The 24,231-nt window shown below is 37.3% G+C and overlaps 1 protein-coding gene across 4 annotated transcripts in view; it reads right to left on the minus strand.

Annotated features, from left to right (window-relative positions):
• Positions 1-232: 232 nt before the first annotated feature.
• The window catches only part of LRRC4C (leucine rich repeat containing 4C), a 169,711-nt gene continuing 145,712 nt past the window's right edge, over positions 233-24,231 (minus strand). For 2 of the 4 annotated variants that reach the window (XM_081262084.1, XM_081262085.1), the window contains 2 exons: positions 23,485-23,536; positions 234-3,074 (listed from right to left, as the gene is read on the minus strand). In XM_081262084.1, coding sequence (XP_081118210.1) covers positions 1,110-3,032 — 1,923 coding nt within the window. In that variant the 5' untranslated portion in view covers positions 3,033-3,074; positions 23,485-23,536 and the 3' untranslated portion in view covers positions 234-1,109. Of the gene's footprint in view, positions 3,075-22,398; positions 22,489-23,484; positions 23,537-24,231 lie in introns of those variants that run through there. The other 2 variants (XM_081262087.1, XM_081262086.1) reach the window with 2 other exon arrangements.

Raw genomic sequence — 24,231 nt, forward strand, 5'->3', positions numbered from 1 at the left:
GCTAACACTCAGAATCAAAACATTTGCTTTCAACAGCAGATAAGGTAGACTACTTCTACCTTTTTATGATAATATTTCCTCTGGTCAGTGGAATTTTATTTAAGAGACAATAAATAAATTATAGTGATACTTCCTTCCAAGTGGAATTGAATTTATATCACAAAATCAGTTTTTGAAATCTGAACATTCTATAAAGGGTAATTCTAATCAGAAGGAAAAAAATACCACAATATCCTTGAATATTGATCTGAAGTTCAAGTTAACTACTGAAGCAGGATCCTGTAGAGATTGACACTGGGACTAAAGAATACTCCAGTATTTTCCTTCTTAGAAAGTAGGAAATCTAGTTAACCTTCATGTTTCTCACATTTGAGCCATACTACAAATGAGTTGTGTCCAGGTTACAGAAAAACCAACAATATTTTATTTATAATCTTATTTTAAGCTTTTGAACTACAAATTCTGGTTCTAGAGTTCTTTAAAAGTCATGGGTTTTATAGATGCTCATATGTAAATTAATCTGTTGTTTGCTTACTTTGTTTTACTTTTCTTTTCCATAGAATGGTCCTCCTCATAAATACAGGACAGATTATTACATGAAAAATATAAGATCTTGCATTTCTTTCTTGTTCTTTCTTAAAAATCTATTTCTAATATTGCATTCCCCATTGGACTACTTCATAAGGGTATGAGGGAAAAAGAAAAAAGAAAATAAAAGAGAGCGAGCGAGAGAGACAAAATAGACTGGATCTCACCACTAGAATTCACCATAAAAATCTCAAAGTGTAACAGAATTCTTACAAAATTTCCTAGACCAGTTCTTTAGGGAATTGAGATCTATGAAAAATATGGCAGTCGGGGAAGGGAGGGAACGAGATGTGGGAAAATAGTAAATAACTGCAGCAAAAACAGGTTCTGAGGAATACACATCATTTTGTCTGCTTTAGATCACAATAGAATTTTTAATAAATAAATTTCTTTTTTGTTTTTTTTTTTGTAAAGACACTTTTTTTGAAACAGTAGATTTAGCCCAGTCATTTGTGTCATTTTTAATAAACTGTCTCTTTTTTTTTTTTTGATTGTTTGTTTTCTGTAACTCTGTAAATGTTTTAGATTTGAGTCTCTTGTACATTGTCTTTAGAGTTCATTCGGATCAATAACGGTTCATGCACTGAACTGTGTATTGAATTTATTGTGTTAACTGTTGTTGTGTGGTTGAAGGGAGATTTGTAAGAATTATAGTGGTTTAGGTGCTCATGCTCGATAGCAGGCATGGGCAGGTGGCTTTCCATGGGTGTGTCCCCTGTGATCTCATCATCCACATTGATGATTTCAACAGTCCTTGTGGGAGCATGATGGTTTTGCCTATGGTGCTGCTTTCTCATCTTGTAGAAGATGACCAGCATCACTGCCGCCATGAGTGTGATGGCCACGAAACACCCAATGATGATTTTGGTAGTCTTCATGACCTCATCGATGCCTGGGATCCCACTGTTGATATCAGTCACTGGGATGGTGAATGTTTTTTCTGTTGACCTTGTGCTCTGTGGCATGAGAGAGGTGGTCACATTAGTGGTCTCCCAATCAATCACTGGAGTGGGGCCCACATTGTTGTCTGTGGTCCGTGCCTCATCCTGAGAAGGTTCCATTGTCTCTACTGTGACAGTGGAGAAGTAAGAGAAGGGAGTCGTGGTTGCTGCAGTAACATTCAGGGTGGCTGAAGCAGTAGTGTTCCCAACAGAATTACTCACCATACACGTATACATGCCTGTATCTTGAACGGTTACATTTGTGAAATTTAATGTACCGTCACTGAGCACAGCTATCCGTACTTTGTACGCCCCGTGTGTCATGACTGTTCCATTTGGAGTAATCCAAGACACGGACGTCAGGGACGTGGAGGCCCGACACTTTAGCTCAGCTGCCATGCCTTCAGTGACATTGAGGTCTGCAGGGGGTTCCACAATCACAGGAGCATAGCATGTGAAATAATTCTGGTCGAGTTCCCCGATGTACCTCCCTTTCAGATTGGGAGGAGTGTTACACCGGGCGCAGCAAGCTGTGTTGGAGGGGGCCATGTCTTTTATCCACCAGCTGAGCCACAGTATGTCACAGTTACAGTTCCAAGGGTTGTGATGTAAGTGTATCCTCTCTAGATGATGCAAGGGTGTAAAGAGGTCATGAGGCAGTAATGTGAGATTGTTGTGGGCCAGGTTGATCTCCACTAGGGACTGAAGGTTATCAAAGGCATTCCGTTCAATCACTTGAATCTGGGACTGTATCATCCACAGTTTTTGAAGGTGCATCAATCCCTGGAAAGAGCCAGGCCTGATTGCGGACAAGTGATTCCCAGAAAGATCTAGCTCATCCAGTTTTATGAGCGGTGTGAGGTTAGGGATTTCCCGGAGGTTGCACATGGCAAGGTTCAAATACCTCAAGTTGGACAGACCTTCAAAGGCACCTTCTGAGATATATGAAAGCCTTTTCAATTCCCCTAAGTCTAGTCGCCGCAAGGAAGGGATTCTGTTAAAAGCATAAGAAGGGATGCTTTCAATGGGGTTGTTTCGCAACCAGAGCTCCTTCAGTTTAGACAAATATACAAAAGCTCCATTCGGGATGGTAGTAAGACGATTGTCAAAGAGTTCCAGAGTGTTGAGGTTCGCCAGACCATTGAAGGCCCCAATTTCAATGGTTCTAATATGGTTCCTACTCAACTGGAGGATTTCCAAGTGCCTCAAGTGCTTGAAGCTGTTCACTTTGATGATCTGGATTTGGTTCTCATGAAGGTTCAGCAGCCGCGTGTTGGTGGAGATGCCATCTGGAACCTCACGCAGGTTTTTCCGAACACAAATCACCTTGCTGAACTGGTTGCTGCAGGAGCACACGGAAGGGCAGGTTTGAGCCCGCACCAGACCAGCCACCACAAGAAGTTGAAGAGCCAGCAGCACCACAAGCAGGGGGTCAAATAGGGCCCTGTTAAACCTAGGACCTATCATTATCTGCTGTGGATGTAAGGTCATCTTGTTCAACATTCATAATTTATCTGGTGTTGGTCCGTCTGGAGTTCAAACAATCTGAAAAATACATAGAAGGAAAAAAGGGGTATTAGAGCTTTAGTAAGTGAATTTCTGGAGAATGTTAGTGATACAGTATATCAGCTGATACCATTATTTGCCATATTGAAAGAGACAACAAATCTAATGTCCCTTATTGAGCTTTGTGGCCCATTATTCATGGGAAATATCTCTGCATTCCAAATTAACAACCGCCCATAGCCAGCATTTTATCAGAAGTACAATCACAGAGAAATGGACCAATGATGGGGAGAGCCCTAAAACAGTGCTCATCAACTGAGTGTGACCTAAGCTCATAAAGAAAGATGTGTTGAATTTTACAGTTAGTTTCAGTATCCACGACAGATTGGAAAAAACAATAGGACTTCGGGGTTGTACCCTGCAAAAAAATTAGTAAAGACTGATTTTTCATGGGAAGTTATTATATATTCCAGGCACCATGGGCTATAGAATTCAAAATTAACTTTATCCAGTAGTGGCTACATAATTCATGGGCCCCAGTGTAAAATTAGAATGTGGGTGTGTTGTTTAAAACTTATAAAGAATTTAAAATCAGTGATAGCAGACCATCAACCCAAATAGGCCCTTCTAAACATGGGCTACCTTGTATTGGGGGATAATATCAGCTGTAGGTACTGGCATCTTAATTTAAAGTACCTTTGAAGATGTACTGAAATAGTGATGTATATATATGTACATAAATTTCGTGAGATTTTTCACATCCATAACTCATTATTATATAGGTAACTAATACCTCTAGGCAAACAAATCACATATTAAATCATTTCTAAAGTGGTATAATTTTTATTTTCAGGAAAAATTTTGTATAACAGGACTATTGTGCCTTATGTCCCTACTCTTACTGATTTGTAGATACAGCAACTCACTTTATTTCTTTTTGCTAGCAAAAGGAAGACTTCTAAAACAATGTGTGTTTTCTAGTATAGTCCTCACCCAACTAGATTATCATGGACTGGGTAGCTTTGTTTCCCCCCTAATTTCTCATCTCAATATGCATTGTTCCTTCTATAAATCTTTTAGAAAGAAAAAAGAGAGGGAGAGCTCACCACATTCTAGCAAAAATGCAATAATTTAGAACCTACTTTGTATCATCTTGGGCAAGTTACTACTCCTTTCTCTTCTTCAATCTCCTCTTCTAATTTGCAAAAATAGAAATTACAATTACATAGTCCTTAGGTGTATGAGAATAATAAAATGAGTTGATGAACATAAACACCTCCCACATTGTCAGAACTCAGTAAATGTTAGTTAGTTGTTGTTATCATCATCATCATCATCATCATCATCATCATCATTATCATCATATTTATCATACCAAATAGTTTGCTAAGGACTGGTCATGTAAAGATAAAGAATATAACCCTAACCCCCAAAGGGCTTTTAGTTCAAAGGGTGAGGCAGATGGGCAAACATATAATATACAGTATTATGTGTTTCTCTATGCAACAAGCCACATTGGCACAAGGGCGCTAATGTCAGAGTAAATTAACCCAAACTGAGAAATCGGTGTGTTTTAAAGAGGAAATTCAGCTGCTCTTGGTTTTGCGGAGGTTGGGAAGAAAGTAAAGATGGGTATTTTAATCAGAAAAATCAACCTGAGTCAAGACAGAGATGCATAACAAATGCTAACATATACAGGGAATAAGAAACATGTCCTCGATAGAACAGAAGAATTGGAAAAGAGAGTGATAAAGGAAATAGAGATGAGATTGGGTCTAGATGTTGAGAGCTGGTCCCATCAAACTTAAGAGTCCCCATTTCATCCTGCAGGCATTTGTTTCTAGAAAAGAAGGCAGCTCTCAGCTTTGTTCTGAAGAATAATAATGTTGGATTAAGATGGGAGAGAGTAGCTCTCTGGAAGGAACTACCAGCAAGAATTATTAGGAAGATCTCCCAGTTGTTTAAAGCAAGCCTTGGAAAGAAGCCAAGGATAGAGAAAGCCCTGTTTCATGGTCATCACTTCCACGTACTCCCCTGGACATGGAGGGCTTTAGGAAAAAGGGCTATCTCCTCGTTAGGACCTAATCTTTCTCTTCTGGTGAGATTCACAATGTAAATGAACAGTTGTGAATAGCTACATTTCCATAACTTACACAAGATGCAAAAGTGGCTCTTTCCAATAATAGGAGATGTCCTCCACAGGAAAAGCAGCTGTCCTTAGCAATCCTTAAGCATATATTCACAAAACTCCTCAAAGGGACCTTGGTTTCTCTTTTGTTTTGTTTTCCTTTTTTGTTGTTGTTTGTTTTGTTGTTTGTTTTTTTTTATTTTATTGTGTTTGTGTTGCTTTTTTTGGTACTAGGGATTAAACCCAGAAGTGCTTTACCACTGAGCCACATCCCTAGCCCTTTATACTTTTATTTTTGATTTTAAGACAGCATCTTTCTAAGTTGCTTAAGGCCTCACTAAGTTGCTGAGGCTGATCTCAACCTTGGAATCCTTCTGCCTTACCCTTGAGTAGCTGAGGTTGCAGGCATGTACTATCACACCCAACTGGGACCTTGATCATAGAAGGTGATATTTAAAGTTCAAGATTGTTTTCTGGCTTCAAATGCTTATTTTGGTCTCCTTCCCTATTGCAGCAAAGAAACTTGACTAATAGGTTCTGAGTTCCTATTTCTTTCCCTGGCCTTTTATAACTGACCACCCACTTTGCTTCCTTTTTCAGGGCTGCTGCAGTTCTAGATTGACTTTTCACACTATCTTATGCTGTGATTATGTGAACCACGTAAAGACAGGCCACATCTGATGGTTTCCTCTTAGTCTACTGCCAACACTGTGTCTGGCTCTAGACAAAACGAGGTTGCAAATGTGTAGAATGGTTAATATCTTATTGCAGCTCTTTCTGTACATATAGTGATATGTTCTAATATAGTAATCATGTCTTTTAATTTTCTGCACTTGCTAATGTTTAGATAACTGGAATTTTGCTGAGCATGGAACAATGGGCTGTATCATCCCTACCCAGTTTCTAGAAATAAGAAAGGTCTTGTCTATAAGTATGACTTTCCTATGCAAACCAACCAACCCAGAGCCAAAATCCTGATCCCCTCCTTTATTGGGTTTTCAGAGAACCCTTGTATTTGACCAGTATCTCACTGTCTTAACCACCTCAGGACCAGCTACCAGGAAACAGGGGCAGCCCCTCTGTCCCAGAGGCTTTCAAAATTACCCAACCTACCCAATCATAATCTGCTTATCCTGCCTTGCCTTAAAAACCACATTGAAGATTCTTGTCCACATTTTCCCCTCATTTCTTCTACCTCCTGATGGACCTTGGTGGTTTCCAGCATGGTCTCTGCATGCTATGGTGTGCTCTCTCTTCTTGAAAATTATAAGCAAGAGCTCTCTTCTCATCAGCACTCATCTCCTGACCTGCTAGCCTCTCCATATGTGAATATCAAAAAACACCCATTTCAAACAACCATGAAATAACAGGGCCAAGGCACCATATTAACCCAGTCAATGGGTTTTATAGTTCTACCCCATCATATGGTTCTACCCCTTTATGTTGTGCCAACAATGTGGTTGGTGGGCTCTATGTCTTGAATTAAATTTGAGTTTTCTTTTATTGGAAATTAAAACATGACCTTAAAAAATCATTTTGGGCTTCCATTTCCAGTAGAAAACTGTTTACATTTCCAGTGAGGATGGCCCTAGGCAAGTTCTTATTTGTGAGATTTAGTACAGTTTTGCATATGTCACCCCCAACCCTCACCCCCAACACATACCTCTTGGGGTTACTGGGAATGATTTTTTTTCCCATGTGAGGTCCCTGATACAAAAACCAATTAATATTTTTTAGTTGAAGTCTCAAGTTTTTTCTCCTGCCTTTTTTTCAATCACCTCCCATGCCATGACCTTCCTCAGAATCCTAGTCTCTGACAATACAGGTGGAAATAACTGGTTGAATGGAAATAGTACAGGAGGGAAGATGGTAATTCCTTACTTGGCTCTTGCTACCTTTTCCTCTATTACAATAAAGACAGCCCAGGCCCGATAGACAAGAGAGAAGGCTGTGATATGAGACTCCCTGTGTTCCTAGATCTGTATGAATCTCACTGAGATGAAATTGGGAAAGTTATTTTAACTCTCTATACTTCACTCTTTCCATCATGAAAGGGCCACAACTGAATTCACTCAAAAACCTTTCCTTAAAAAGTTACTGCTTTGTAATAAGCAGCATACAATAAATATTTACTACATGTTAAATATAAGGTGATAGGGTCCTCAGGTCCCTCTTCTTCTTTAAAATAGAAGCAGTAGCAGCATCTCTTATTCAACATTGTATTAAGGAATAACTGCTGTGATCAGGAATACACTGTCATTAAAACACAGGAAAATGTGACATTATTATTACTCCTCTTTCCCAGGATTTAGTTTTATTTTCCGCTTCCTGCCTGTTTCAAGGTCTCTGTGCCATTGCAATTAATGAGATTTCCTATAAATCAGTCATAAGTAATGATTTATGAATTACAGCCAGTTCAAAGCCAATTTATAACTTACAGCAACTAACACTTGGTACATTGCACTGAATCAAATAAACTACTATCAACAAAAGGTTTTCTACTTTAAAATCTAAATCATGTTACTTTACATCAAAAGCCATGCTTCAACATCTCTTTCATAAGATGTTTTTATCACATCAAAAGGAAATCAATTTAAAGGTATGCACTATCCATTATGATGCCATCTAACAGCATTTACTTACAAATAGATCTGTGTGGGTTTTGAATTAAACTATGATACTTTTAGCCCTGTCCCAGAGGAGATCTTGACTCTGTCAATAGACCTTTCTTCCATCCCTGTCCATGCTTCAGTGCACTGATAGCCTAGCGAGAGGCATAGAGAGAACTGCATGTGGAAGTTAGCTAATGGAGATGCTTTATTTAGCTCAGGATTGTTGCTGACTTGGCATAGGCTGTGTATAGACATGAGAATTAGTTTAAAAGAGAGGTGAGATCAAACAAATTCAGCTAATCCCAACCACCTCCTTCCCCATACTCCCACAGAGCCTTAGCACTCCTCCCTAAACCTAGAACAGCAAAACCACTCACCCCCATTCCCAGTCCTCCCTGAAAATGGAGCACCAGAACTACTGGCCACAAACTCAGTCTTGACTCTGAGGCTTCAACCCACACCTGGCCCTGGCCACCCACATTCAACATGGCTTTGCTATTCCACCAACTCGATTAAGCATCTCTTTCCTATTCTGGGGCTCTCAGGCCTAAGCAAAGGATTTCATTGATCCTTAGGGGAATTAACCCAGAGATCCATCAAGGCTTTCTTAGAAAGGTTCCACTAGGTTCTGTGCTATGGGTTTCATGGAATCTCTCACCTCACCTTGCTGTTTTCACCAATCCTAGATTGTTGCATCTTCATCTTAGGTGGTCCTAATCAGGTTCCTACAGTGAAAACTCTTCCAAAAGTCAAATTTCTTTTTCAAATAAATTGTCACCACACCTTCCCCACTGCCCTCACAGACACTGCCCTACAGTAGCGAGGTGCTGTCTTCTCTCATCGGAGTAAGCAATAAACTCATCAGTCTTTACCATTGGTTGTATAGGTGATATTGTAGAAGTTAGCTTTTCACAATTCATTAAAATGTGCTTGAACCTCAAACAAAATACCCGCTGCATCTGTTGCCTGTGTAACATCCTAACCCTTTTCCTTCTTTTGGAAAAAAAAAAATTATTCAGGAAATCTCAAGTCCTTAAAAAGTATTTTAGGCTATGCAGACTTGAGGTCCCTTGTTGTGACCCAGCACCGATTGTGCTATGGTAGCAACCATACACAAAATATTTATAAATAGGCATAGCTGTGCTCCAGTTAAGCTATTCATGGGCACAGAAATTTGAATTTCATGTCACATCTTTCAAAATATTATTCTCCTTTTCCCCCCAACCAGCTTGTAGGGCATATAAAAACAGGTGACAGGCTAACTTGCAGACTGTCATTTTCCTGGGCTCTTGTCAAAGCAAACATTGTTAGTACCACTCATGTTGTCAGAGACTACTTAATTCTGGACATGTGACACAGTTTGGCCAATGAAATGTAAAAACTCAACAGAGGGAATTCTGATAGTATTTTTTTTCTTTCTCCTAAATATGATATTGGGGGGAAAAGTACTTCTTTATTCTGTTTCTGGGTACTGCTGACAATCTTAGACATCTAGAGTTGCTGCAGCCATCTTGTGACCAAGAGGGAAACCAGCCTGAAGATAAAGCTGATGTGCCAAAGAAGGAAAAATAGAAAAAATGGAAATAATTTATATCCTTCAGGTTTGTCATATGCAGTTTAATTAATGAATCTTGTAACTGTTCTTGCTCTAGATTTTCTTATTATGTAAAAAAAGGTTTATTTTTTTCTTCTTCATGTATAGCTGGATTTATTTGGATATATTCATACACTCACATTCTTACTGCGCCCCCCCCCTCCATTCCTTAGTGGAATATATAAAATAAAAAAAGGACAAATAAGAAAGTGGAAAACAATTCTGATTTCTTATACCATTTTAAGTCTTAGATCTTTCAAAGAAAGCAAATAAGGTAACATGATTTTATTAGAAGAAAGTTGCTGAGGCTTATTCCCATAATGCTAAGAAGGCATTCTAAGGCTGGGGATTTAGATCAGTAGCAGAGCACCTGCATATTGTGTGAATCTCTGGGTCCCATCATATTTAACTACAAAATAATAAGGAATAAAGAAGGAATGCATTCTACTGCACAATTATTTCCTTCAATACCCCCTTGGCTTTTATATAATGACAAAAAGAAATAAAGAATACATTAAGTAACATCATTACCAAAGGTAATTCACTTCGTCAAATCAACTTTTTTCATTGTTTCACATTTTAAGTCTACTCTTGCAAATTTATTGAGAATTCTCTACCCCTCTCATGCAAGGGTAAGTTGTTCTGCAGTTTTTCAGGGGAAAAAAAATTGTATAATGCTCAGGACTGACCCCTCTAGGCAAAGGTAATGAAAAGGCAACCACATTCAAATAGCTAGCTGTAACACAAGGACTCCCATGTCAGGTCAATAGGCAGCAGCAGGCCAAACACACAGACTTTGCAATGGCCCTAAAAAGTTTGGATTTTAGGAGTTGAGATTTGAAGAACAAAATTTGGCTCTGCCTTTGAGTTTTTTAGAAGATTTATCTAATAGTAGACAAATAAATGTTTAGTGTGTAGAAATGACTACATTAAATGTCATTAAATGAGAAGAAACAATAGCTAGAGAGAACTATGCATTAAAAAAAATGAAGACAAAGAAAAAAGAATCCATGTGATTTCACACAACATGGTGCTATCCTCTGGAGAGTATAATAAGAATCATAAAGGAGCTAAATTGGCCATGTCTCCTGGAACTTTCTAATCTTGTTAAAGCTGTAATGCAAACTAGAGATCCATGTATAAAATAAAATAATGTATATACATGCATCTAGACTTTTAATGCAATTCTGTGTGAGCAATATTTAAATGACATAACTCATTGTCATAAATCAATGAAGGCATACCTCATCTTAAAGTTGTCAAAGAGGATTTGGGATTTTATGTGGGTTTTAAGGGAGTACAGAATTGCACTGAAGCAGGGTGGTGGTGGAGGAGGTAAGAAATTACTCATAAAAGCAGAGGAGGAGCACAAAATAAGAAAACTGACTTAATGAAAGTAAAGGACTTACACTACAGGATTTAAATAGTTCAATTGGCCCAACTGAGGGCCACTGCATGCCTGGCAGAAGAGCTGGGATTTGCTTCAATAAAGATACTTAGGAAGAAACTTGACATCCTTAAGTAGGGAATGGAATTATAAGAGCTTTGTTGTAAAGTTTCTACCTTTGCACATGAAAGAATTTGGAAAAAGAAGACAGGTTGTTGAAAAAGTAGGTGATTTCAAAAATTAACATCACCAGTGATATTTTTATAACTGAAGGGAACTGATCTTCAGGGTGATTATCTGACTGCTGACACATGTACAGGTTCAAGTTAATCCATCTCAATTAAAATCCTGTACAGCATAAAACACCAACAAAGGCAAAATTTGCTTCTGTGTATGGTCATGTTCGAAGAGTATTAACATGAGCAAAGCGAGTGTAGTGTCATTTTGGAAACTGATGCTCAAATCGGGAAAGAGGCATGTCTGACCTACAGTGTTTCTCATATCTGTCTATGATGTAGATGGCACACACATGAAGGAAACATAAACATGCATCAGGTTTTGGTTATCTTTCTAACTTGGAGTAATACTGAAGCATAGATAGAATTTTCAATCTATATCTGTCACATTGAAAGAAATAAAAACCAGATTTAGAGTAAAATGACTTTTGGAGGATTGGCTTAGTATTCCTAACTGTTCAATCTTTGTCCTTTTCTGAGCCACATCTTCTCAATTGGGAGTAATATGAACACTTCATAAACAGACACTGTGAACACTGTACAAATTAAATGGCATAGTTTATACCAAAATCGAGTCCCCTAATCTGCTCTGGCACCTCCACACACCCAGTTAGAGAAGGCAAAAATGTAAACTCTTTACTGACTTTTCTTGTGCTGAATTCACATCCAGTATTAACTATTCTTTGACTTCATTTGTAAGATATAAGCCAGACCCTCCAATTTTTTCTCATTGTCCTTTTCATAGTCAAATCACCTCTTTTTCTTACTTGGACCACTAAAATATCTTTTTTATTGTATTGTCTACTTTCACAATTGCCTTGGCATAATTAATTATTCATAAAATATTTAGCAAGAATTTTAAAATATAAATATGTCACCAGATGTGGTAGCACATGCCTGTAATTTCAGCTACTTGGGATGCCAAGGCATGAGGATTGCATGTTCCAGGTCTGCTAAACAACTCAGCACGATCCTATATACACATACACAGATTCATATATATACATATATGTGTATATATATATATATATATATATATATATATATATATATGTGTATATATATATATATATATATTTTTTTTTTTTCCCATCTCTTTCTTCAGTTGAAACCCATATTAGCTCCACAACTTTTTATAACACAGTGCCAACTGCATTGGTCTCCAATACGTGATCTGACCCCTGTTCAACTCTCCAACTTTTTCTCTTAACTTCTCCAACCTTTCTTCAACACTATTGACCTTCCTTCCTTATTCAAATGCTCCAAGATTATACCCCATTAGACCTTGGTAGTAGCGTTCCCTCTGCCTCTGTATGTATCCTTTGATTTTTTGTGTGGGTGGTTTTCTTTATTACTTAGAAATCCCTTTAAATTTTACCCTCCTAGACAGTTCTTTCTGATCCTCTGGGACTGAAGCAGTTCTTCTCTCATATTTAATAAATTACCATATTTCATTTTCATCACAGTATTTACTCTATTTGCTATTTCTCTCATATATTCAGGTATTTATTTTCCTACCGCCTGTCACATCTCAGTGGAACATTAATTTCCATGCAGTAGAGATTTATCTGCTTTATAGTCTGTGGTATTTTCTTGAAAAAAAGTACTCATCAAATATATGTTCACTGGGAATGCATGAATGAATGAGTTTTCAAGCAGATGGAGGCAGGTTGCACACACTTGAGGCTGTACAGATCAATTACAAAGTGGAGCCTCATTCAAAAAGTATGAATTTCATCAATTTCTGTAATGATATCTGCCTGGTTTGTAGTTGTTTGCATAGAAGTGTTTCCCACCATGAAAAGCCGGAAAGAACAAAGAAATTTACAGAGCATTTCACCATCTCCTTGCTCTTTTTGCATGTGTTTTGGGGGAGGTAGAGGAGTAGAGGAGGTTTCCTTATTTTTTTCCTTTATGTCTATGTCTATTATTATCAGGAGCAACCCTGTTTTATGTTTGACCAAACAATGCCCCCTGCTGCATGTGCCTAAAATAACATGATTGCCTTGAAAGTTCCCTCATAGAGGATGCATAGTTGTTTTCTTAATTTGTTTATTCACATGATACCTCCCTGGACTTCAGAACTGAGGAAATGAACTTCCACTACATTAGATCTGACCACTCTTCCAGCAGAGAACAAGCATCCCTGTAGCAAACAAGTCAAATCTTCTGCATATCCCCTTTAAAATGGAAGACCTTCTTGGTCTTCACATGTCTGCCCCAGGGACAAATTTGAACCATTCAATTAAAAATCCATGGGTTAAAAAGATCTCCTAATACTACTATCAATATTCAAAGCACAAAGATGGAACTGGCAAAGGACACGGTGGCAGCTCCAATCTTGTTTTAGCACCAAAAAGTCAAATCTACTTCATGCTAAAAAATCAGACCGAGAAATGCAGTTAACACTTGGCAGGTCTAAAAATAAAATTAATTTGTTTTTTTTTTGCTTGCTTGTTTACCTTCTCATGATGCAAGAGAGATAAATGTACCTGGCATGAGGTTTCTGGCTGTTTATAAGTCCTTTTGATCATCTTCACTTTTTGAAGTTGATTATTTATGAAAATATGAAATATAGATGACTAACTTATATCTCAAATTATATGGTAGGATTTGTGGTGTTCAGGAGGATGTTTGTATTTTTATGACAGCTATTTGCTTGAACAAAATGCATAACCAAAGAAAAGAACCTTGAAACCTCCAGCTCAAAATACTCCTTGATATTTCACTCTTTAGATTACAAAATCAGAATGCTCCGATTATCAGAAATGTGCCTCATTGGAACAATGCCTGCCTTCACTGCTTTACTAATATCCTAAGTCTGAGCCTAAACAATGCATTAAAACTTATTTTCCCATTCTTTATTCCCCCCTCCCTCAGGTTCAGGTGTCACCAGATAATTAATGCATGCCATTCCTTATCTGTAAAATTGGTCTTTATTTTAAAATATACTTTTCCCATGTAATATTTTCAAAACAACACTTTACAGGCTTGGTATAACAACACACAGGCACCTAGGCAATCACAGTTCCAAAAAAAGTAATTCACCAGTGCCACTAGAACAAAGCTCAAGTCTCTTACTGCCTCTACCCACTAGATGCCAGCAGCTTCCCCAGTTGTGCAAAGCCATAGTGCCTCTGAATATTGCCAAATGTCTGGGGTTGGGGGGGGTGTGAGTGTGTGCAAAACTATGCCCTGAAAAACCAATGCTTTAGTTTGAAATGAAAGGGACTTCAGGATCCTGTATCTGACTGTTCCCAGTCTCATCTCCTATGACTATCCCTAACAGTCTAGGCGGCATTCTTTTCCTCATCTAAAAATATGTCCCCTCTCCCTGCCCCCGCATCTTTCCCTCATCAGGGACTTCTTCCTTTCTTTGGCCTGGAATACCACACTCTGATTTTTCCACCAAAATTAAACCCTACCAGCGTCAATTTTATAATGACTATCTCTATTAGACTTTCATCCTTTTTATCAATCCATCTTCCCCCTAATTGTCTATAAAGCCAAGATTACAGCACTTACCAAATCCGTTGGTAAATTGGTGAATGTAGATGGGAAGATGATCAAACTAATCTTGTTCATAAGCTTTTGAAGACTGAAACTGGATGATGCCTAGATATTCAGTAAACATTTGCAGAATTGAATTACCGAATGCATCCCCATATTTCAATTCGTAGTCAGGAGCAAGTTGATTGGGTAATTTTATAATAATAGAGAGACTATGAAGATCTATTGATGAGACTTATGTAAACCAAAAAGATGTAAGCGGTATACATCTTGTTATAAATTGTAAAGGGAGGCTCAATAATCACTCCTTACCACCACTCTCAACAGACAAACAACAAACAAACAAAAAAGCTTCTCAAGGTGATTGAAAAAAAATGGTTTAGGGTAAAATGTTATCTTTACCAACAATAAGCAATATCCTAACTACATATCCAGAGAACCCTGTATATCATGTAAACGCAATATATGTGTATTAAATGAAAAAAATTATAACTGACCTTGATTGTTGTAGATTACTAGCTACTTACACAGCTAAGCAGATGTATATCATATACAGAGTTTTTAAACCTTAGATATGTAATTTTGTGTAGCTTTGGCCTGTTAAACTGCCTAGGGTTTGCATACCTTAATTTTTGTACTGTATTATTATGTGGATACATGAGTTGATATAGAGAGAAGGATTTAGAATGATGTCTAGTACATAATCAGTATTGTATACATTTTTGTTCTTGTTTAGTTCAATATTTAGTTCTTGTTACAATGAAGTCCTTATATGAAGAATGATCCATAGTTTGACTATTATCTAATGTTAAATCAATATGAATCATACGATTAAGTTCTCTTAGCTTAATTTCTTATCAAGAACATTATTTAATTATTATTTGCTTTTCCATGAAATTGTATAGCACAATCCATGAATTCCTACGACATTTACTATGGGTTTCACCCCATTTGTGAACCTTTGACATTACATACAATTTTTTGTTCACTTGTGATTGTATATTTTAAATAAAGTTTAGTCATCAATTTTATCATCACATCCTCATGGAGAATTACACTAAACAAAGATTGTGAACAAATTATTTAAGACAAATTCCCATTGTGAAAGGTTTGGGATTCAGTCTACTCTGGTGCCACAGATCTTTGCCAAACACCTTAAATTCAGGTAATGATTTGTCACTTTGTCATATCTTTAAGGAATTTGTGGTAAAGGAAGAATCATATCAGAAAGATAATATTGGGTCCTGAGCTTCTTCAGTAGAGAAGAAATGGGACTTTTCTACTCTACAACTTAACTTTATTAGGTATAGATTATTCCTCAGGGGAGAATGCATTACTGCATTATATAATGTATTAATGTTTATCTCTTTCAATGCATTCTGGATGACCATGATTGATACCAAAGGAGAAAATATCATGCATATTAATGTAATTGTAGAACACGAATAAATGAGAAAAGATAACATTCCATTAAAAACTCCATTATATTTGTATTTAAAAAGTAGGAAAAAAAGAAAAAAATAACCTCAAATCTACTGTTTAAGAGAAATTAAATTGCAGAAAATGGACATATATTTTAACCTCTCAGGATTTATAATAGGATTATTTTCTCTAGACTCTCAGACTAAAAAGTGGAGGCAAGAAAAGCTAATAAAAGAGGTTGGGCATCTCAAATTATGTTTAATCAAAATTATGAAATATTATTGTTCTCCTCATAACATTTTCCTCTCAGCCCAAAAACTAAGAGTTGTTTTTCTATTTTTTCTTGTGAACAAATAAATATATATATTTATTAAGAACCTTATTTAATAAATGTCTTAGGAATTCATGAATTGTACTATACAATTTCATGGAAAAGTGAATAATAATTAAATAAGGTTCTTAATAAGTTAATATATATATATATATATATATATATATATATATATATATATATATATATATATTTGTGTGTCTCTCTGTGTGTGTGTGTGTGTGTGTGTGTGTGTGTATTTTCTCTGTCCAGGTTACTAACAGGGAAAGTAATTAAAGAAGCTTCTGAAAAATATAACAAGCTCATCTGGAACATAAGTTCTCAGCAAGGCAAGCAGAGAAGGATTTGATTTCAAAAAGTTGGTAATGCAGTTAAAGGCCTGGCTTCCCATGTTTCCTTTGGATTGATGACTGGGATGGGAAGAATTGGTAGTCATTAACCCCCAACTGCTCATTAATCCTTAGGAAATGCCCTGTTCCCGGGTCATCATTCCCTTTATAGGTTGAAAACAAACAAACAATAGTACCCAAAAGGCATATGGATTTTTGTAATGAGAAATTCAATTTAAATTATCATACAAGGCAATATGAAGAGAATAAATATCATTTGTAGAGAGTCATTCAGATTTTAAAATCATCTTCCAATTTTTTACCAAGTACTTTCTTGTTCATTATTAAACAATACAAAGTCTAAATTTCCTAGACTATAACCAAAAACATGTGGGGTGTGTGTGTGTGTGTGTGTGTGTGTGTGTGATATATATATATATATATATATATATATATATATATATATATATATACAGGCCAAACACTAAAGGTATCTATGAATCATTTTATAGCAGGGTGCTGGGACCCTCCAATGCCATTTGAACCATAATAACATATTATGCCAAGTCTGCTTGCCAACACTTTATCTAGGAGGAAACTTCTTCAACTCAGTAACTTCCCATCATTGATCATTTGAGGCAGGGTACTGAAATAAGCCTAGCACAAGCAACATAAAATCTAAGCCAAGACCATGTGATTCTGAGGATCACTGTAAGTAGTCAGGATGCTCAGAGAGAATCAGTGAGATTTGACAGGAAGGCGGGCAGACCTGTGATCTGGTAGTATATGAAGATCTGGGTAAGCACAAGGGATAGCATTCCAAGGGAGAAAATAACATAGGCATTTCCTTCAATAGTATTTGTTGGTTGCCTTCCGAGAATCATGCGAAGCATTTACTTCTTCACACATGGGACCAAGTGTCTCCTGTTAAAGATCCCACAGTGTACTATAATTCATAAATTAGTAAGCAAAAATGATAATAGAGTGAAAAGCACTAGAGAAGATGACACAGAGGGTTCATAGGAGCACAGAAAAAAGAGCACACAGTAACAAAGAGAAAAAAACTGTTTGAAAATAGGCAGGAGCTGGGGACCACAGGAAGTGAACATCAGCAGGAGGCAGAAGGAGATGCAAGCTGACTTCTACCAGGAAGGAGGAATGTATGCTGAAATGTAGTGGGATAGGTTGCTGGGAAAGTAAAATAATATCACATTGAGAAAAAAAAAAAAACAAACAAAAGAGTTGGATCCTATGTTAAGGCAAATGATTAATTGTGGGGACTTGATTTTTCTTTTTGTTGAAAGGGAAAAGGACATTGAAGAACATATTCAAGAATAAGAAGGCTGTTCATGTGTACAATATGGATAGGAACAAATGAACAAATAAAACATCTCAATAAATAAGTTCTAAAATAATGAATGTATAGATAAGGCTCTGATTTAGCCTAAAACATAGGCAGATATGCATCATGTTTTTTATAGCTCTACTACAGAATTTTCACTCTGTGAAACTCATTGGCTGCCCCGACTTCTGTTTATTTCACAGGTCCTAAAGCACAGGAGCAAGTCCTGCATATCTAACCCTGGCTCCTGCTGACTATCTCAGACCCACCTCCTTCCAGTTTTCAGCATGACTTAAGAGTTTAATAAATTCACCAAAATGACCCACAAAAACCTGATAAGGAAACTCTCTTTAATTGAGTCTGTGTTTATGAGATCTGAGCAAGGGGAGGAAACAGAGTAGACTCTTTCTGTGATTTCCAGGCAACGTCATTTAATCAGAATGCAGATAGCAGGGATGGCCTCCTAATTGGAACTGGAAACTGGTTTCAAGTAACCTCAACACTATTCGAATTGCATAATGAGGAAGCCTTGGTGATGACATGTCAGATAATGGAAATGACTGGAATCAGAGATTTCTTTGTTTCCCCCTAATGACTACAAAAGAGGGAATTATTCAGCAAATGCAGACATTTGAAAATTGGATTCTTATTTATTTACATAAGGCAGTCCTCATTTTGCTTGGTGCCATGTTAACCATAGGTCATACATATTGGAAAAAGTCATCTTTTTGCAGTCTCTGTATTTGCTCTAGTTACCGTGGAACCTTGCAAAATGATGACTGCTGTTCCAATATTAACAAACCAGTTAACATAGTACTATGCAAAGTAAAAACTCCCTGTATGTTCCTGTATTCATTTTGCCTACAAGGTATAATTTGCAAAAATATTCCATGGGGGGAAAATGAGACATATATATGAAAAGCAATAAGGAACCTGGTCCCCCAAGGTATGTTAAAGTGATGAGAAACAGGGAAACCTGAATATGCCCTATTTAGGCCATTAGTACTTAACCTACTTTTTCCTTGGTTTGAATGATGAAGATTCCTTTTGGGTTTCTTCTCCCACCATCTGTATTTATTCTCTAAAGGATACATTTTATAAAGAACAATTCAACTGAAAAAGCACAAGACTGACAGCCTGATTCCAATAGGGATATTAATTACAGTTGCAGGGTGACAATAATGTAAGTCACTTAAATGTACTACACCATTCTGTCAGGTGAAGACAGAATATGTGTCCTTTGTATGCCAAAGGCATAGGAGAGAGATAAAGGTTACTGTTGAAAACGCTTGGGAAAAAAGTAAACTCTACAAAACAAGGGTAAATTGTGGTAAGGCTGTCACTCCTACGCTTTCCATTCCTGCTTTTCAAACTGTAAGTACCATGCCAACAGAAGCTAGACGTGGGATGGGGATGTAAACAAAACTCTGGGATCAGTGTTTGGGAAACTCTGGTCTACAGGCAAAATCTAGCTCAACATTTTTTTTTTTTTGTAAACAAAGTTTTATTAGATGATTCTATGAGAGCTTGTGTATGTATTGTCTATGGGGTGCTTTCACACTGAAGTTCAGAGTAATTCTCATGGATAATAGGATTACATAGCCTGAAATGTTTACTAACAGTCACTCGATGAAACAAATTTGAACTTTTCCTTCAGCACAAGAACATCTTTTTCTGATCTACACCTTTCAACCTCAAGGTTGCCAAGAAAGATGACCTGTTTGGGAATGGAAGAAAAATATTGGGATATCTACTTATAATTAACCATCATCTAAGAAATAATAAAGGAAGTAAGCTTCGCTTATGTGGAAGTGACGCCATGTGTCACATAACATATGTGAGGAATCCTGGGCAAAAGAGTGGCTTCCTGTGGTGTTCATGCTTACTCATATGCTTACTACATGTTATGACATACTGCTGGGTCTGTATGGTTGGCTAGGGTCACTCTATGCATTCTATTATTTAGCTTTAACTAAACTAACACAAAGCAGACAAAGTGGATTAAAATGTTTTTTCCACAAACAATAGAGAATAAATGCCCTAATAAGGTAAGAATAGGCCCCTGGACAGAAAAAAGTGGAGCCATATTTTATCTCCAATATGAGCTCCTTGAAGTTGAAAAGGGGTTAATTTTTAAAGAGACATTCATTCTTATTAATCCTGTTTGTGTGTATGTGTGTGTGTGTGCACATGCACGCCAGTGAAGAGTGTGCATCTATGTGGAAAAATCACTCTCACCAGCAGTTATAGCTTCTCAGAGTCTTGTCCTAGTTAAACTCCATCACTTTCTCTTCTGATTCACTAGGTATCCAACAACATCTCTGACTTACTCCTGGATTCTTTTTGATATTTTTCTCTCCACATCACCCCTTTTCTCCAAGCAGCAACACTTGGGTATATTGCTGCAAAGTCAATATCTCATCTACCCCTGGGACTGAGCACTTCCTTTCCACATGTTCCTTTGGATCCTGGGAGAAGGATCTGAACACAGCCCTGTGAGGAGAGATTTTGGAACAACCTCTCCTTGCCTGCTTCTCTTCTTGCCCACCAGTCTTCCTCTCCCGTTTTTTAGAAAGATGAGTTAATTCCTTAAACTGGTAAACAGAGGACCCAGATTAAGAATAACGAACTTGAGAATTTTAATTATAAAAAGGAGCCTGAGGAATCAGGTAAGCTCAGCCTCCACACTCGCTGTATTGAGATCTTGTCATTAGCAACTCCCAAGTTCTATTTTTTGTAACCTATACAATGGGTATGATGTTATCACTTTCTCATTGCTCTCAGGAAAACTTGAGTGAGTTTATGAATTTTCAGATAATTTTCAACTATGGGTATTAGATAGAGTTGGAAGACTGATTTTATTTTACTTTGATTCCATAGTAATAGAAAATCAGAAATGTGGGGAAGTGGGAGACACAGAGGGAAAAAAAAAGTGTGCTTTCTATGTGGTAGAGACTCTGAGTAACTTGCATATAAGTTTATTTATTCCTCATAAACTCATGGAGTAAAAGCCACTATTCTGGTATACAGATGAGAAACCAGATGCTGAGTTTGTCACTTACCTCAAATCACTCAGATTGTAACTGAGCCTGGGTCTGTCTAACCCTCCCTGCTGCCTCCCTTCCCCAGCTTTAACCATGGTGCTATATAGATTGCTTTCTACTAGCTCAATGACTTATTCTTTCAGCAACTCATTTCTAAAGGCACCAAGAGAAATACTACTACTGTGATGTACTAGCTGCAGTACCATCTTCAATCTTAACAAAACCCATTGCTTAGAAGTACTCACATTCACTTTGCCTTGGAGAAACCAAGAAAGAACATTTAAGACCTTCTCCAGGATTCAGAGCCAGCCTGGGGTAGACCAGCAGCTTCAGATTGATTTTCTTCTATATAATACCTGGCTGTGAAGTGTGAAGGATTAAGACAATCTAAGTGAATGTACCCAGCAAAAAACCTGGTGCACAGTAGGTACTATTTACATAGTATATTTTGTCTTTCCTAAATCAGTTTCATCATACTTCTGGAACATGACCAGAATGAAGATGTTATGCTCAAGTCTGAACACGAGGGCTGAGGAGGAATATCATTCTGTGCTGAATAAATCAAGGAAAAGCCATACCTGGGGACGAAGGTGGCCCTAATATGTAGATGGCAAACTTTCAACTGGCAGTGAAAGGTTCCTTCTTACCAACATGTGCTACCTTGGTATACTTCACTCCCAATTCTTTTATTTTTGAGGAAAAACATTTCCAGCTAATAACACAATTACACTTAAGTATCAGGCCCCATTTTAGTATTATTGCATTTGTTAAATCTAACTGAGTCCAAATTACTTCCTCAATGCTAATAAGAGAAAAAGGAGGAGGAGGAAATAGAGGAGGAGGTAGAGGATTTGCTGAGGGGGATGAGGTTTGGGAAGGTTAAAGGAAGAAAAGAAGACACATATACAAAGTGACAGAGAGAAAAACAGAGAGATATCAATGCTGCATATAGCCTCAAGTCCGATAAATGTCAGTTAAACTTGCTGCCTGCGGTTTCTATGGAAACCCCTTAAGTTAAGAGTGGAACACAGACATTTTTTGGACTGCAATTCACAAGCTGTTTATTTAATTATGATGAAACATGAGACTGTTAGGGACAATACTATTATCATACCGATAGCATTTAGGATTCAACAAATAGGTATTGAAAACTAAAAGGCTGATTTTTTTTTAAAAAAAGCATTAACTTCTTGTGAATGGCATGCGATTAAAATGCATCTTGTTTTTACAGGACTTCACAAATTACTTCCCTCAGGCGAACCCCAAATTAGCAATATGACATTCGTTTAAAAGGGAGTTCTTTAGAGGCTTCATGCCAATTATAACCCCCTTTGCCCAGTGAACAAAACCAAGGTCACAGCATATTTTCAATTAAACCCAAGATAGCACCAAAGTGCAGCACAGCTGGAAAAGCAAGCACATTATTACCCCATAGATCATTTGTGAGCAATGAATAGGTCTCCGGTGCTTTTCTGTTTTATAGGCATTTGAATATAAAAATAAAGAAAATAGCTTCAGATTCATTCTTGCCTTCCAAAATAAACAGCCACTTTTTTAGGGCATTATTCCTTGTGGCCTGAAGAAAAAAAAAATTGAAGCCATCACTTTTCTGTCTCTGATGGTTGGGAAATCCTTCACTTAGCCTTTAATTTAGCCTCGGAGAACCATCGGATTGATAGTCATTCATATCTTCATTAGTTCACTGAACAGACATGTCGTTTTCCACCTACTATGTGTCAGGCACTGTGCTAGGGACAGGAAAGGCAAGAAGATTAATCCAAGTTCCTTCCCTAAGGGTGGACTTTCAGGAAGGGAACACATTAATAGGGAGGGCCAATTATGGCTCATAGGCACTAGATAGGTAAATGTAAATATGGAAATGCAGAACTTTCAAGGAGATTACCATTTAATGGATACAAAAAGACACATAATCATAAATCATCAGGCAAAGAGTCATTCTTGCCTGCCGCCTACTGGATCTTATTTTCCTGTAGGTAATATTACCACCAAGGATGCTGTTCTACAGCCCAAGGTAAAAGGGTATATGTGTATGGCATCTGCTGGTTGGTGGAGGGTGGGCGAAGAAGGGAGCTTCAGGAATAGTCCCATAAAATAATGACATTTCCAGTTGTGTCCATGTGCTCCAGTAGCCTTACAGAATCTTGGGCCCATAGAAATGACTGAAGGAAGAGGCACAAGAGAAGTAAATCCCAAGGAGAGTCATTTCTGGAGTCAAGCTGGGAACATGAAAGCAATTTCTAAATTGGCAAAGAGACACACACAAGAAATTTGCAAATATGACTCAGTGGATATGTTTTTCTTGCTATATTACAGCTTATCTTTTGAAGTTCAGTAGTGGTTTGCAGTGGCTGGACTTCCCACAAATTGCTCATGCTAGCAAAGCCAGTCGTTGTTGTTATCGGATTTGACAGTGTATAATGAGCCACTTCACATTAGCTGCTGTTGTAGTGTTCAGCATATTGTGGGAACGATTTAGCATGAATCATCACCCACCTAGCTCTCCATTGGGGTCTCTGTGCTGCAAATAGGCAATGTCTTTGCCAATCTAAAAAAAAAAAAAAAAAGTATCCATTAGAATAATTCAGCACACTTCTTGATCTGCCACCACCAACACCACCACAGACACCACTGGTGACAATATTTATTGAATCACCACTGTATTTTAACACTGTTCTGGGAAGGAAGCCAAGGCAGCTATTTTAACCACTGGCCATTTTGAACAATGCATTTTTTAATGCCAATAAAAAAATGCATTTGAAGTCAAAAGATCTGGAGTCTACACTTGGTTCTTACTTATTAGATTCATGGCCTTATGAAAGTACATTTTATTTCTGATCCCGTGTCCTAATCAGAACTACCTCGTAAGACCAAATCAAACACTGTTTTATAAAGAGGAATAGGAAATAATTAAACAGAATACTCAATTATTAAAGTCAGATGAGATGTTCTGAGTTTGACATAGGCATCTGCTAAAAACTCCATTTGGGATTTTTTTCCCCACATATAAAAGGAAGAGAGATACTTAATATATAATCTTTCCTTTTTCCTCCCCTCTCCCTATTCTGGGATCACTAGCAGGATAAAAAATTAAAATCTAAGATTGAGGGCCACCTAGAACTTTGAGCAAAGGGACACAAGAAGACAGAATCTGGATTTTGCAAAGCGTAATGAAATAAAATAAATATTCTTTACTTCCCACGGTTACAGAATTTTATATCCCCGAGCTTAAAAATACTGTTG

Source organism: Spermophilus citellus, assembly GCF_964194105.1.
Source record: "Spermophilus citellus genome assembly, chromosome: 2".
NCBI classification, from domain to species: domain Eukaryota; kingdom Metazoa; phylum Chordata; class Mammalia; order Rodentia; family Sciuridae; genus Spermophilus; species Spermophilus citellus.